Genomic DNA, 15,132 nt, shown 5'->3' with positions numbered 1-15,132 from the left:
ATAATGCGATTCTAAATTATAATTTTCAATTAATATTAAATAATCAGGTGTGTCACTAAATATATAACATATACATAAATGTAATACCTATTAAATTACATTTAAACATTTTTATAAAAGTACATAAAATTTTATTTCACTAATAATTTTTTTTTCATTTTTTTATATTCAATTATTATTGTAAAACTCTTTTTACAATCACGGGTTAATAATTATTAAATCAATATATTTAAATTAAAAAAAAAAATGTTAAAGAAAATAAATTTAAAAAAAGAAGATGAAGTATGATTCGAACAGATGTGCCTTCCCTTTAAGATAAAAATATTTCATTAATTAAAATTTTATTTTAATTTCGATTGCAATCAAAAAGGTAGGTGCACAACTAGATGTTACAATCGTACTAAATTCAAATTTTCACAACATCCTACGGCTAATCGTTTTTGAGTTATGCGCCATACATACACACATCACGCCAAAACTAATCAAAATGGATTCAGGGATGGTCAAAATTGACATTTCCGTTAAAATATGAAAACAGAAATGTTCCCCAATCACAGTTCCTTTACTTTGTACAAGGAAGCAAAAAAAGTTAAAAATAAAGAAAAAAGGAGATGAAATCTGAAAACCGAAATTTTTTGTGATCACAATTCGTACAAGGAAGTAAAAGTACCAACCAACGATACATTTTTAAAAATTATAACAACCTAATATGAAATATATTAATGAAAATTACACAATAATTTCTATTCCATTGTAATAATTGTTCATTTAAATAGAATAAATTTAAACATTCAAATAAATAGAAAAAGAGTTTCTTAAAAATTTACGTATATATTAAATATAATTTTATTAATCATGGCCAGTTGGTATTGATATATAATTTATTTATAAAATAGTTTCCACTACCAACAATCTTTAATAGTATGTTCAAGCGCTTTCAGATTAGTAATTCATCCTCAGGAACATTGATGCGTTATAATTATTTACTTCGCATATCATTATTTTTAATTACTTTTAAAAATTAAAATTATAAATATAACAATTGATCAATTGATCAGTAGTGATATAAAAAATGTCAATAAAAATGTGATATAAAAATGATCAGTAGTGAAAATAATGTCAACGTTATCAGTCATGTCAATTTAAAGTTCATTGTTCAACCTTTTTACTGTTTTACCTTTTCAATTATAACACATCAATGTTCTGAGGATGGATTACTAATCCGAAAGCGCTCGAACAAACTAATAAAGATTGTTGGTAGTGGAAACTATTATATAAATAAATAATATTAAATATAATCACTACATTTTTAATTTATAACTGTAAAGTTGTTAATAAAATATTTTATTGAAACTAATTTATTTTATAATGCAGTAAAAATCATTTCAAACAATAATACAAAAACTAATGGATTTTTTACAATCTACATTACATATATACGCGTGTAATATAAAAATGATTAAAAAAAATTAATAGTACGATTTTTTTCTAACGACCTTGAATTTAATATTTAAATGAGTAATAAAACATAACAAGGCATATAATTGGTAAACATAAACATTATTAAAAGGAGAAGGAAAAAGAAAAAAAATTAATGTGTAAATCGAATTGATTATTAAATGAGTTCAAGTATTAACTAAGACGATTTAATTTTGTACTGAAAGAAATCAAACCTCTATTTATGAAATAGATTAATAAATAGATCAGACAATTTTTGATAATTTTTAAAATTGTTATCGTTAAAATTATATACGCTTATATAATATACCATGTGTATATTATACACCATGAAGCTTTTTTTTTATTTTTTTTCTATTTAAGTTCAATAAATTCTTTTGGTTTTAATCCTCTCATTTTCTGTTTTAGCCTCCGGAACCACCACCGTAAGGTATCATTACTTCATAGGATGATATGTATGAATGTAAATGAAGTGGAGTCTTGTACAATCTCAGGTCGACCGTTCCTGAGATGTGTGATTAATTGAAACCCAACCACTAAAGAAAACCGGAATCCACGATTTAGTATTCAAATCGTATTCAAGTAGACTTTACTAGGATATGAACCTTAGAACTCCCGACTTCGAAATCAGCTGATTTGCGATGACGAGTTCACCACTAGATCAACCCGGTGAGTTTTTTGGTTTTATTCCGTTTATTAATAATATTATTACACTAAAATAAATCTGGAAAACTCATCTGAAATCCGGATTGTTAATATGTGCTTTAAAAATTGATCTGGACACCACATGACTTCCCTGTACGTCTATTAGATTACGTATACACATTTTTTTTTTAAATGAAAAATACATTAAATTTTATTTCATTAATAACTTCTGATATTTTTTCATATTTTTTTTTTCATTGTTATTACTGAATTATTATTTATCGTAACATTTTTTTACAATCATAGGTTAGTAGTTTATTAATAAATCAATATATTTAAATTAAACAAAAAAAAAAAATAAATAAAAAAAATAAGGTATAATGGAGATGAAGTCAGATTCGAACCGTTGTTCTTTTCCCCCTTGTAAGATCCAAATATTTCATTAATTAAAATTTTATTTGGCTCTAACTCTGAAACCAATGAAAACAAGTACCATTTATGATATATCGTTGAAAAGCTCTCAAAGAAGGACTATTACTGCAGATTAGAAAAAGCCCAAATCCAAAAGTTTTGAACTAAGTTTTGAATCCAAAAGTTTTAAATCTAAAAGTTTTGAAAGTTTAGAACTTTCTTTTGGTCCAGTTGATTGCAATCAAAACGGGAGTTGCGCAACTAGATGTTACAACAGTCATAAAACCAAAACTTCAACATCCTACGGCTAATGGTTTTTGAGTTATGCAAGATACATACGCACGTACAATACGTCACGCCGAAACCAGTCTAAATGGATTCAGGGATGGTTAAAATGGATATTTCCGTTGAAATCTGAAAACCGAAATTTTTCGTTAACATTGTACAAGAAAGTAAAGCGGAAAATGCACAATATTTTTTTTTTTATATAAATAAATATTTTTAAATAATTAACTAGTAATACTAATTGAATTTAATTTTACAAGTACTATAAAATGTATATAAAATAATAGTTGAAAAAGAAGTAAACTTAATATGCGCGCGCGCACACACATACACAAAGTAATCTAAAATAAAAACCATTAATTAAAAACAATCCGCAATATTACATTCATCTATTAAAATTCTATAATGTAATAAAATACATGTACTGTTTTATTATAAGTTTATTTTAAACATAAAATTAAATAAACAATAATAAAATCAAAACAAAAATTCCTTAAATAAAAGAAATAAATAAATTTACAATTTAAATTTCTCTCTGTTCGTTTCTCTCATTAACCTTATAAACCTTCCACCAATATAATAGAGAAAAAAATGTAGAAAAGCGACCTTGAATTCCTTTTTTAATAATTTAAGTAAAATGATACCAGTCTTAATTGTGAAGGAAATTTAATATTAAAAAAATTGTTACATTCAATATCATTAGAATTTAACTAAATTAGTTTAATACGTTCATTATAATTAATACAAAGGAATAAAAAAATTATTATTTCAATATATGATAAACTACTAAATAATTTAATCTTGTGTAACATAACCTATTCTTACTAAGTACATATTATTACAGAATAATTTATGCGATCATTAACTACTATTTATCCGGCAAATCAATAAAATAAAAAGAATAAATTGATATATAAATTAACACGAACTAAATACGAGTATTATAAACTGTACAATAAAACAAGTGTAAAATTTCATTACTGTTAATAGTAAAATTCATTATTATAGAAAAATATAAGAAATAATGTAAGAATAAAATTAAAGTAATAAATTATAATAAAATGGAGGTTAAAAAGGAATTAAACGTATGATAGGAAAATATAATGTAATAGAGGTTATAGAATTTTGTTATTTAAGGAGTAAAATCATTAGACGAACGAAATGAGGTAGATATAAAAAACGTCTGATATACAGGAAAAACTTTTATAACGATGAAATCATAACGCCTAATTTATATTAAAGAATTAGAAATGTATTTTTGATATACTGGTGTGGAACTTAACATAGATAATAAGGGGAAAAAGAATATAAGTATGAAATATAGTGTTATAAAAAGATGTTTGAAATTAAGTGATTTAATAAAATACTAAATGACAAAGGTTTAACAATAGTAGGAGAAAAGACACGTTTGTTACAGAATCGTGTAAAAAGACAAATTAGGGAAGTAGATCATATATCAGGATAATTCTGGAAAATAATTTGGGATCTGATTCTTGTACCAAGGAAAAACATTCTTACAAACACATGTCCGAAAACGCTTTATTGTCGAGTTACGACTAGCGAAAAGTTTACGCTACAATTAAAAAAAAACCACTAGCGTCTAGTGGTCTAGTAGTTTTTACGGTTACGTTAAAATCACTAGACCAGCCTCACAATTTAAAAATAGAAAATACGGTTTTTATTTAATCCAAAATTATACACAAATTTATAAAACCCTTATAGAAATTAAATACTTTATTCACTCGGTTTTTAAAGATAAAAATCGGCTTGAATTGAAATGAATTTTTTAGCTTCTAAAATATTACAATATAATATATAACATACGTATATTTTTTTAAACCGTAATTCTTTTATTTACAATAGAAAAAGGATAACAAAAAGAAACTTTTTTAAATAAAAAAAATTTAACATCAGACTTTTTTAAAAATAACTGAAGGATTTTTCTTTTTAATTTTATTTTATAGTAGTATCTTTTATAAAAAAATATGCAGCTTTTTAAAATTTTTAAGTAGTTTTTAATTAAATTAATTCTTTTAGAATTTTAAGAAAGTCTTTTATATTTATCTTCCGAGAATTTTTCTAAAAAAAATCAACTTTTGTTAATTTTATTAAAAATTAAACTTAAAAAATTCTTTAATATTTCGGGATTTAAATCTAAAAAGCCTTATTTGTTGAGCTACTTCCTTACTCGCACAATAATTCAGGAAAATTTCATAAGCTTAAACAAAAAACCAATTTAATATAAAAAAAAATATGAAATATTAATTGCACCATGATAATCTACTACACTAAAACAATATTATATAAAAAAAAATAAATAAATTATGACTTGATTAAACTAAATTTAAATATAATTGAAATTTGTTGTAACATTAACAAAAAAATTTCAATTATAAAAAATAATTTATTATATGTAAATTTGTATAACTTAAAAAACAAACAATACTAAAATTAAATTAAAAATGTTTGCATAAGTGATATGTTTTCAACTTACATAAAAGAATAATTTCATTATTTATTTAATAAAGTGTAATAATATTTTATAGTAGCATAAATTAAAACAAACAATTACCTCTTTATTTCTTTATACGTTAAAGCGGAATTAAAGATTTACCAATTTTTAAAAATTAAATTATAATAGAAATATTTCAAATACAATAACACTTATAATTTTTACTATCATAAAAAAAAGATTTATTGGAAGATTTTTATTAAAACTCATTTAATTTATTATCTAAAAAGTCATAAATAACATTCAATACATAAACAGGCCTTATATTGTAGCATTAAAGTGTTGCTAGTTATTATACATACGGCATTGTCTATTTTAAAATAGTTTTATATCATGAAAATATCATTAATACAATTTTATAATAAAAAAAAATTTTCCCAATATTATAAAATTACTATGTTTAAAGTAAATGCATTAAGGATAATTTATATTAGCAAACTGTTAAACAACAATAAAAATTGTTTATAAAATAATCTGTTAATATTAAACTTTAAAAAATATATATATATAATTTTATTTTATTAAATAAATTAAAAACTGTTAATTTTTACCCAGCTAATGATTTAGAACACGGATATTTAGAACAATACCCTAAGATAAAACTCCAGCTGAATATTTATCATAAAGACAAAATATATCCATTAGTATACAAACACACACAATTTTATCTTAACATATTATCTTATCTATTTATAAATTGAATCTACTTGTATTATAATATTTTCAAAGAAAGTAGGACGGTATTAATGAATAAGGGTTAAAGAAATTTGGCTAATGGATTGGTTAATTTATTTTAAAACGGTCAGGTCATTAAGAATACTGTTTATAAATCACTGGGAATAGTTAAAATTTACGTCGTTATACGAATATATCAGACTACTGATTTTGATTGAAAGATGTGTAGCATTTGTAAAACAACAGAAAAATACCATACAATCAAATTTAATTTCATAATCGTAAAACATACAATAGATAAAGAAAAGTTTTTCTATAATTAATGTCCAAGTTATAATTAAAAAAATTTTGAATTGTTATTACACAACATACATACACACGCGCGCACACATATGTGAAAACATAATATTTATTAAAAAAAAAAAAAAAAAATTTCGATAGACAATACTAAGAATTGATGTAAAAAAAGAGATCTATGTCGTATACTTATAAAAAATAAAATGTTAAATTTCTATTAAAGATTTTCGTTAACTTGCCCAGAAAACTCTAATGAAATCTTGCGGAAATAGACTTTCTATACATTTTTTTAATCAGAATAGAAACATCTTTAAGCGCAAAAAATATATACATTGTTTTACGGTTTATAATATTATTTTTTTAAAAAATAAATCCTTCAAGAAAATTTAAAACCGCATTACAAAATTATTATCAACTAATTTACAGCTTATATTTTTACAGTTTTTCTACTGAATTTTTAATTTTGTTTATTAATTATACAACCGATTACAACACTATTCTAGCATAAAAAAATAAGTCTATTTTATATTGTAAATTTTTCATATTTCAAATGAAAGCTTTATAAATTTTAACTTTTCAAATCTAAACAAAGAATTACACATAAAAAAAGTAATACAAACAAAAAATAATCTGTTGAATAAATACCGTATATTTCAATATACGTCTAATTAATGAGAATTTAAAAACGATTTAAATTTTTTTAATTTTAACAGAATTTAAAATTCTGTTGAATTAATCAATTAGTTTTTTTTTTTTTAAATCCAAATACTATTGATTTTTTCAATCGTATCTTAACATTTTTTATTCACATCTTAAAAGATATAATACTGCCCTATTTATAAGATTTTTATCATTTTTATAAGACGTTAACAAAACGGCCAAACCCTAAATGAGTACAGACTTAATATAAAGTAATCTAAATAAAAAGAAAATGTCAAATTTTATTTGAAAATGTCAAATTTTATTTTTTTTTAATTTCACATTAATTTTTATTATTTATTATTATTTTTTAATCAAAAAATGTGCTGATTTCGGCATTACGGATAATTTATTTTTAACAGTTTCCTTCCAACTATTTTTATCCATCATTAAGAGATGATAATTGTAACTAAAATTAAATTACACCGTGTTCCAAACAATCCAAATTTTAGTATAAATCATTTATTATTTTTTTTAATTTTAACCAATTACTGTACCGAGAAGGTAAAAGAATAAGGGTACTAGAAAATAAAACTTTTCAAAATCCATTCAGATATACCAATAAGAAAAATGTATATAGCGTACGGTTTATTTTTTAAGCAGTACTGTTTAATTAATACTACTATTTTCTTTTTCAAAGTTTTTCAATTTATTATTTAATTAGTAATATTTTATCAAAAAGTAACAATAGAAGACATTATTTTCGAAAAAACTTTAATTATCTACAGAGATTAATTTTAAATAACTTATTTGAAGAACTTAAAATCTCAAAATAATAATCAACGCAAAGTATTTTATCAATCATTTTAATATCATGCGTTTTAAAATTTAAATTATCTCTTAAACATATTTTATTTTATTTTGAAAAGCGTACTAGAGATAAAAATTTTTTCATTCTATTTTAAAATATTTAAGTAATAACATAATTTATTATTATAATAGGCAGAAGCTTTAACAAGTAATGATAACAAAGAAATTATTTTTTTTTAAATCAACCGAAATATTTATAAAAATGGAAGACTCTACTATCGAAAAAATCCTAAAATGTTTTGAGTAGCGATATCTAATTTAATAAACCCGTATAGTTCCCTCAATTACGCAAAAATTACATACAACGAAACCAGTAAAAAAATATTAAACCAGCGATTTAAATTTAGTACACTGAAATCCGCGTGGAGAGAATAAACAGCTGAACATATAAACTTATTTTTAAACAAAGCTTTCGCTTAATTTAACTAGCAATATATTTCAATCGATAGGAATTTAGAAAATTAACATTTCAAAAATTATTAGATACTATTTACGTAATCATTTTAAATTCTATTATGTATTTAAAATGAACAATACCAGTTTGTTAATAAATCTAACATAAAGGAATAATCTAAATTTATATAGATTTAAGGCATTCAAATTCAAGGCGGAATTACATAAATAATTCAAGACATCATTCTATAAGTATTTTATGTTATAAAACACCGTTATAATAGTCACTACTTATTTATCTAATCAATTTGACTAAAGCAGAAAAACCTTTTATCTTTTCTCTGTAAGGAAAGTTAAAAATTAATTTTTAAAAAATTTGTTCCTTTTCTTATATTTATGTATAAAGGCTACGTAATTTATTCATATGAGATGATTCATTTTACTTATTCCGCATCGTAAATTATGTCACGTTTGAGAATGAACAAAATGATTTGAATGCAATAAAAATTACATATTAAAAAATTAATAACTTTTTTTTAATGATAATAAAATTTTTTTTAAAGATTTATTCACCGATATAAATATTGTTGACATGACTAATCTGAAAGGTGCATTGTTTAACTAAAATATTAACGAAACCATAAATAATTTAAAAAAATATAACCTATCTTAATTTTTACTGAATTTAATTAGTTAATAAAACCGTCATTGAATATTAGATAAAAAGAAAAATTATTATTTTAATTATTGGATGAAACTGGCTTTGATATCAAATTTTTTTTTAAATAAATAAATTTATTGAAAACGTTTAGAACTATGTTTAAAAAAAAACTTGAATATACATTTAGTTTAATTTATCATTTGGTAAATTTTTTAATATTATTACCTTCATCATATTGGAACTTCTATAGATTTTTATCCCAAACTAATAATATTTGATATTAACAAATTGAATAGTTGCTCTAAGTTTGACCTTTTCTTTAATTCAACTATTTAAATTTTATGAGATGATATTTTTCTTAAAAGGATTTATTATTTTTCAACGTCTAACAATTAATTCTAGAACATTTTTTTCTCTAAAATTTTGCCGAAATTACGAACTGCTTATTGTTACATATTTTTATTCAAAATAATTAATATAAATATATTAAAATAAATCTATTAAGAATAAATCCCATAATGTATCTGATAATACAAAATTTAAATAAAAAATAATAAAAGTTGCCTATTGAAAAACAAATAAACTCTATTTAATAACGTTATAAGTTAAATAATTCAAAGCATATTTATAATTATAATTTTGATAAAATATTAACGAGGAAATTTAAAAATCAAATGACGGAAATAAAGTGTAGTAATAAAAATAATCACACGTTTAATTGAAAGTAATAAATCTCAGAAATAATCGTGATAAAAAAATTAACGGAGAAAATTTCAATATGGATTATTAAAACGCGCATGAATTTTCGATATATATTTAATATGAAATGAAGGCTATGATGTCATCCTACAAAAATTTACAAAAAAATATTTCATACAATAATACATCGTAACGTTGTAGTTAATAAGTGGAAAATTTCTTGTCGAACGTGTATAGGACGTTTTAAAATCGATAATTATTTTTCGATAATTAATTATATATATACCGGAGTATATATATATATATATATATATATATATATATATATATATATATAAAGATGTCCTGATTTATTCATAATCAACACAAAAACTAACTGAAGATAAATTGATGAAAAATTTTATTCACGTCCTTACGGTGGAAAAAGGATTTTTTTAAAATTACGAGTTAAATGCTAAAAATGGGATAATATTAAATTTTACTATTTTTTTTTAATTTCTCGGTAACAATTGTTGAATATATAAACTTGTTGATTTTTTGTGTGTATAATCTTTGTGTGAATGTTTAAAAATCATTTTCTAAATTTTTGAAATTTTACCACATAGGTGATGAAGAAGGGTAAAAAAATTTCGAACAATGATTGGCAATTATTAACCATTTCCGGCTATACTAAATAAATATTACTCGATTTGGATTTACAAATAATCTTCAGATAAATATGTTCGGTTTTTATTTGGATTTTAATATTTTAAGGTGTAAAAAAGCATAAATTGTTTTTTTTTTTTTTTTTTTAATTTTTGCCGTTTTGTGCTACCGATATTAAATCAATCTTTATTATATTTATTGATGGTAATTTAGAGAAATTCTAGAAATTCAGTTTCATGTTTATCTCAAATAGAAGTTGAATAATCAGAAAAATAGAAATTAAACATATACATATTTTTTATTCTATGTAGCCGGCTCTGGTCAGCTCGCCTAGTAGTATATTCATTTTGGCTGCAGAAGAAAAGATTAATAATGTAATTTACAAAAAAGTACTAAAATAAAATACTAAAATCTTCTCAGAATCTATCCTAAACATAAACAGCACCGAAACAATGATACGCTTATTAATTTGCATGTATATTCGCCTATTTTGTAAAATGTTACACGTACCATTCACTATAAGTATTTACCTACATATAATACATTTCGTACTATCTGTGTTCATTTCTTTTTCAGTTGCATCTTATTTTTGAATAATAATTCATTTTTTTGTAATTAAATAAATAAAATAAGCTTGGCGTTGAGGAATTACTTTTTGTATCCACGTTCAAATTCTTATTTCGTGAGCGAAACCACGACGGAAAATGCTAGTATATATATATATATATATATATATATCAAACTGTGACTACTTAAACTTGTGATTACAATTAATGCAATATACAAAAATGATAATTTTTTGTTAAAAAGAATAAATAAATAAAACAAATCATACCTGTGTCATAAGACGGTCGGCTCCAGTACCTTCTTCATCTTTAAAAATAATATCATTATTATAATTGGGTACTAACTCGAAGAACTTTTTACTGTTACGTGCGATACGGCCCTCCTGAAGACCACTGGCAGCGAGGGTATTTTCGGAGACATTAGGGATGTGCTGTTTGAAGACAAGCGGTGTCAGCTTTTTGGGAACCCGGCGTCGCCCGGCGCCCCTGCCTGGTCCGCAGGCTGCTGCCGCTGACAAAACCATCAGACAGTACAGGAACACCCCCTTCATTGGACTCACTCTACATCATCGCCAATCCACTTCTCGTCATCCACGACAATCATCTACGAATTTATTCGAATAGAAATTCCAAATAAATATATATATATTTAAAAAAACAAATAAATAAATATTCTATCACTTCATTAGCACAATACGAAAAGTTTTTCCGTTCTTATAAAACAATTAAATACTATACGTAAATGTATATAGTTCACTATAAATCGTCAGTACTGCATTAACTGTATATGATATTAAAATAGTCATTATTTTATTAGAAAAAATCGATTAGAAATTTTATTTTATAACAAAAAATTGATTTATCTATGAATAGATAACACAACTAATTAATTACATAATAAAATAACTTAAAATCAATAAAATTATATAAGTTTAACCGATTTAAAAAAAAATTAAATATATATAATTTTATGAAAAAATTACAATAGATTAGTATCGTTTAACAACATTTTTTTTTCAAAAACTAAACTTAAATTTATATAAATTTAAAAATATCAAATTACACAAAGAAAAAAAGAATCTGAATGATCTATCAATAAAGAAGAAGTTTTGTCTTTTTTTTATTAAATAGCATAATAAAAACGTTTAAGAATGGATTAAAAATCAACTACACTTTAATAACAATAATAATAATAAAAAAAAAACAGTCTTTTACATTACATTTCAGTCTTATCAGTTTATTTATTTTTTTTTATATAAATAACTATGTATATATAGGTTGCTTTATTATTAAATTTTATCAGAGATTAATAACAGTAATATATATAGATATAAATAATTTAAACAATAAATAAATAACGTTATACGTTTAATTAGTCTTAAACACACTTCCTTATGACTTTTTTAAATATATTATTTATATTACTATTATTATTATTATCGTATAAACATAAATCTGTCCTTGAAATAATGGTTGTATAAAAATAATGTGACAATTAAATTTCGAGCTAATAAAATACGTGTTTTTTTCTTTAATTTAAATTAAAATGACACTATGTGAACTGCACTTAAAAATTTATGTTGATGTAATTAAAATCAATTATTTTTATTAATTAAGTAAACTGTGATTAATCAATTTTTATCATAATAATAATAATAATAAATTACAAAATAGTTATTTATTATTGCTACAGATAAGTAATGGAAAAATAGATATAGAACTAAAGGGATTTAAAAAAATTTGTGTAATCAAATTTTATTAAAAAATAATTTTCGATAAAAACATTTTTGAAATAAACAAATTAGAATACAAAATAATTTATTATTATTAATTCTATTGCTACCTATTTATAAATTTATAATATAGTAACTGTAAAATATATAAAATCATTATGTTAAAATATTTTTCATTGTAGCTTTGTTATAATTGTAATACATAATTAATTTATGATAAATTTAGTAAAGATTTTATTTTTAATTCTATAAAACAAATTCGTGAATTTTATTTTTATCTCACTGCAGATATTTTCACTTAAACTGCGATATATATGTTTATTATAAATATAAATAAAATTAGTATTTTTTAATAAAATCTTTATACCTATTTAATAAATGTAATTAAAATTTGTTTTACAGTAAAAAAAAAATATAATTTAATTATTTTATAATTAATTAATTACAATTAAATGTCACGTTAACTGTTGTAATTAGAAATAAGCGCACTGTAAAAAAAAGTAGAAAGTAATATCGAATGTATGAAACTGACAACACATTTAACGAGTGAGAAAAATAAGAGAACTGTGAGATCCTCCGACAAACAACGTTAACATGCATTGACGACTGATTACAGAAGAAGGTGCTATTCCCCTACTTCATCTCTCTCCACCCATTCCCCTCCTAAAAACATCACCCCTCTTTTTTCTTTATCCCCGCCACCTTGTCATTGAAGAGAAATGACCAAACATACTCCCCTCCTCGATTTATCTTCTTCTAACATAACTTCCCTCTTTTTCTTTCACCCTCAAACTTTATACACCCACCCCACCAGGTAAGGTAAAACACAACACCTTTCTTTTTTTCTTTCTATAAGAAAAAAAAACCAGAAAATAAGAACAATATTTTTCAAACTATCATTTTCTGTCGTGACTTCAAGTAGTGTTTCTAATCAAAACACAACTCCCTTGTTTTAAAATATTTATACTGAAATATTTATACTTTTATAGTATACGCGTGTGTATACTATAAAAGTATTACTAAAATACTAAAAATATTACTAATATACTAAAAAAATTAAGGATTTTTAAAATTTTAATTCTTTAATAAAAAATTGACCTTTTGTATATTTATTCATGTGCTTTTAAAGTAATATAACAGGAAGCATTAGCAATCCCCGTTAAAAAAATTTCGAAACTGAACGTTCATGTTATTTGTTTACGCGATCGCACACCAAACGCAATGGTTCTATCGCAAACAAGTTATAATCGTGATTCAAACGCCCAATTTTTATTATTTATTTACAACAAAATGAAAGTTAATTTTTACTAACAATACATTATAACAATTTTACAACTCAGAATGTTATATTTCAATATGGAAAAATACATTTTTTTAAGAGAGCAGTTTTGGACAGACCTCTTCTTACTTGCTGTAGCAATTTATTAATTAATTTCTCACATAACCAGTTTGAAAGAACAAAAACAATCGTGTTCACAGTTCTTTGTATTTAACTAGTGTGAAATAACGTTAATATTTTTTAATATTAAAAACTTGTACCACCACATAAGGGCGGTTAAGTCCGAAATTATAATGTTTTGTATTCTTGTATAAATATCTGTAATTTATATAGAAGCATTAAAAAAAAGTAAGAATAAAGTAAAGTAAAAGCTAAAAAGTGAAATATTAAAGAAGAATATTAATAAAAAATATAATTAAAGATAAAATAAAAATAATATTACAAAGAGTTTTTTTTTTTTAATTTAAATTTTGCTTTATACTTTAACTTTAATCAAATTATTCTCATCCATTACATGAGTTTAATTAGTAGGTTCATTTGGATTTAAAAAAATAACATCGTATTTTGAAATTTCTAATACATTTATAAAATATAATAACACATTTTCATCAAACATTTACTATAGAAATTAACGAAATAGTAACGTTTTTGGTTATTGAAATACAATTGTAAATTAACAAAACTTTTTTTTTCACTTATATACATTTAAAAAATGTTCTCCAGTACGGGGGAATGTTTGCAAAAGTAATGGTGGAATATTGTATTGTCACCCGACCTTAGTACTATGCAAAATTTTATCAATAGGTAATGTGAGGAAGTATGTTAAATTATTACACACGCACCCTTAATTTCCCCCCGTACGGGGGAATGTTTTCAAAAGTAATGGTAGAATATTGTACTGTTACCCGACCTTAATAACTGCAAAATTTCATCAATCGTCAATGTCAAGAAGTATGTTAAATTAAGGATGCAATATTTGAGGGCAAACATGAAAAAATAAATTGAATAACATTGCGTGTTAAAATAAAGCAAGTAAAAAAAGGAAATAACCGATAAAAATCAATTGTGCGGTCCAACCCCGATAAATTGACTAGTCCACTCTGATCACATGTGCTTCGATCACGAAAAGGCTATTTTTCCATTTATGTTTTTTAAATTTTGTTTCTGCCCATCATCATTTATAAATTTCCTAGTTTACCTGTTGAGCAACTTAAAAGCGGTATAATTCTCGTAGAAATCTACGCTCAGTTAACAGATAAAAAAAAAAGAAGAAAACGGCATCTTCCAAGAAGAAGAAGCAATGTGTCGCACATCAAACGATTCACTAACAAGCGTTTATGTAAATTTTACAAAAGAATGAACTG

At 23.1% G+C, this 15,132-nt stretch overlaps 1 protein-coding gene across 1 annotated transcript in view; it reads right to left on the bottom strand.

Annotated features, from left to right (window-relative positions):
• The window catches only part of hh (hedgehog signaling protein), a 238,696-nt gene extending 227,177 nt beyond the window's left edge, over positions 1-11,519 (bottom strand). Inside the window, exon 1 of the mRNA XM_075376113.1 lies at positions 11,026-11,519. Within this exon, the coding sequence (XP_075232228.1) occupies positions 11,026-11,307 (282 nt within the window). The 5' untranslated portion in view covers positions 11,308-11,519. The remainder of the gene's footprint in view (positions 1-11,025) is intronic.
• Between the last annotated feature and the right edge of the window lie 3,613 nt (positions 11,520-15,132).

Source organism: Lycorma delicatula, chromosome 9, assembly GCF_047948215.1.
Source record: "Lycorma delicatula isolate Av1 chromosome 9, ASM4794821v1, whole genome shotgun sequence".
Taxonomy (NCBI): Eukaryota; Metazoa; Arthropoda; class Insecta; order Hemiptera; family Fulgoridae; genus Lycorma; species Lycorma delicatula.
Note: the sequence above shows the minus strand (reverse complement) of the source record. Positions and strands in the feature narration are given on the sequence as shown.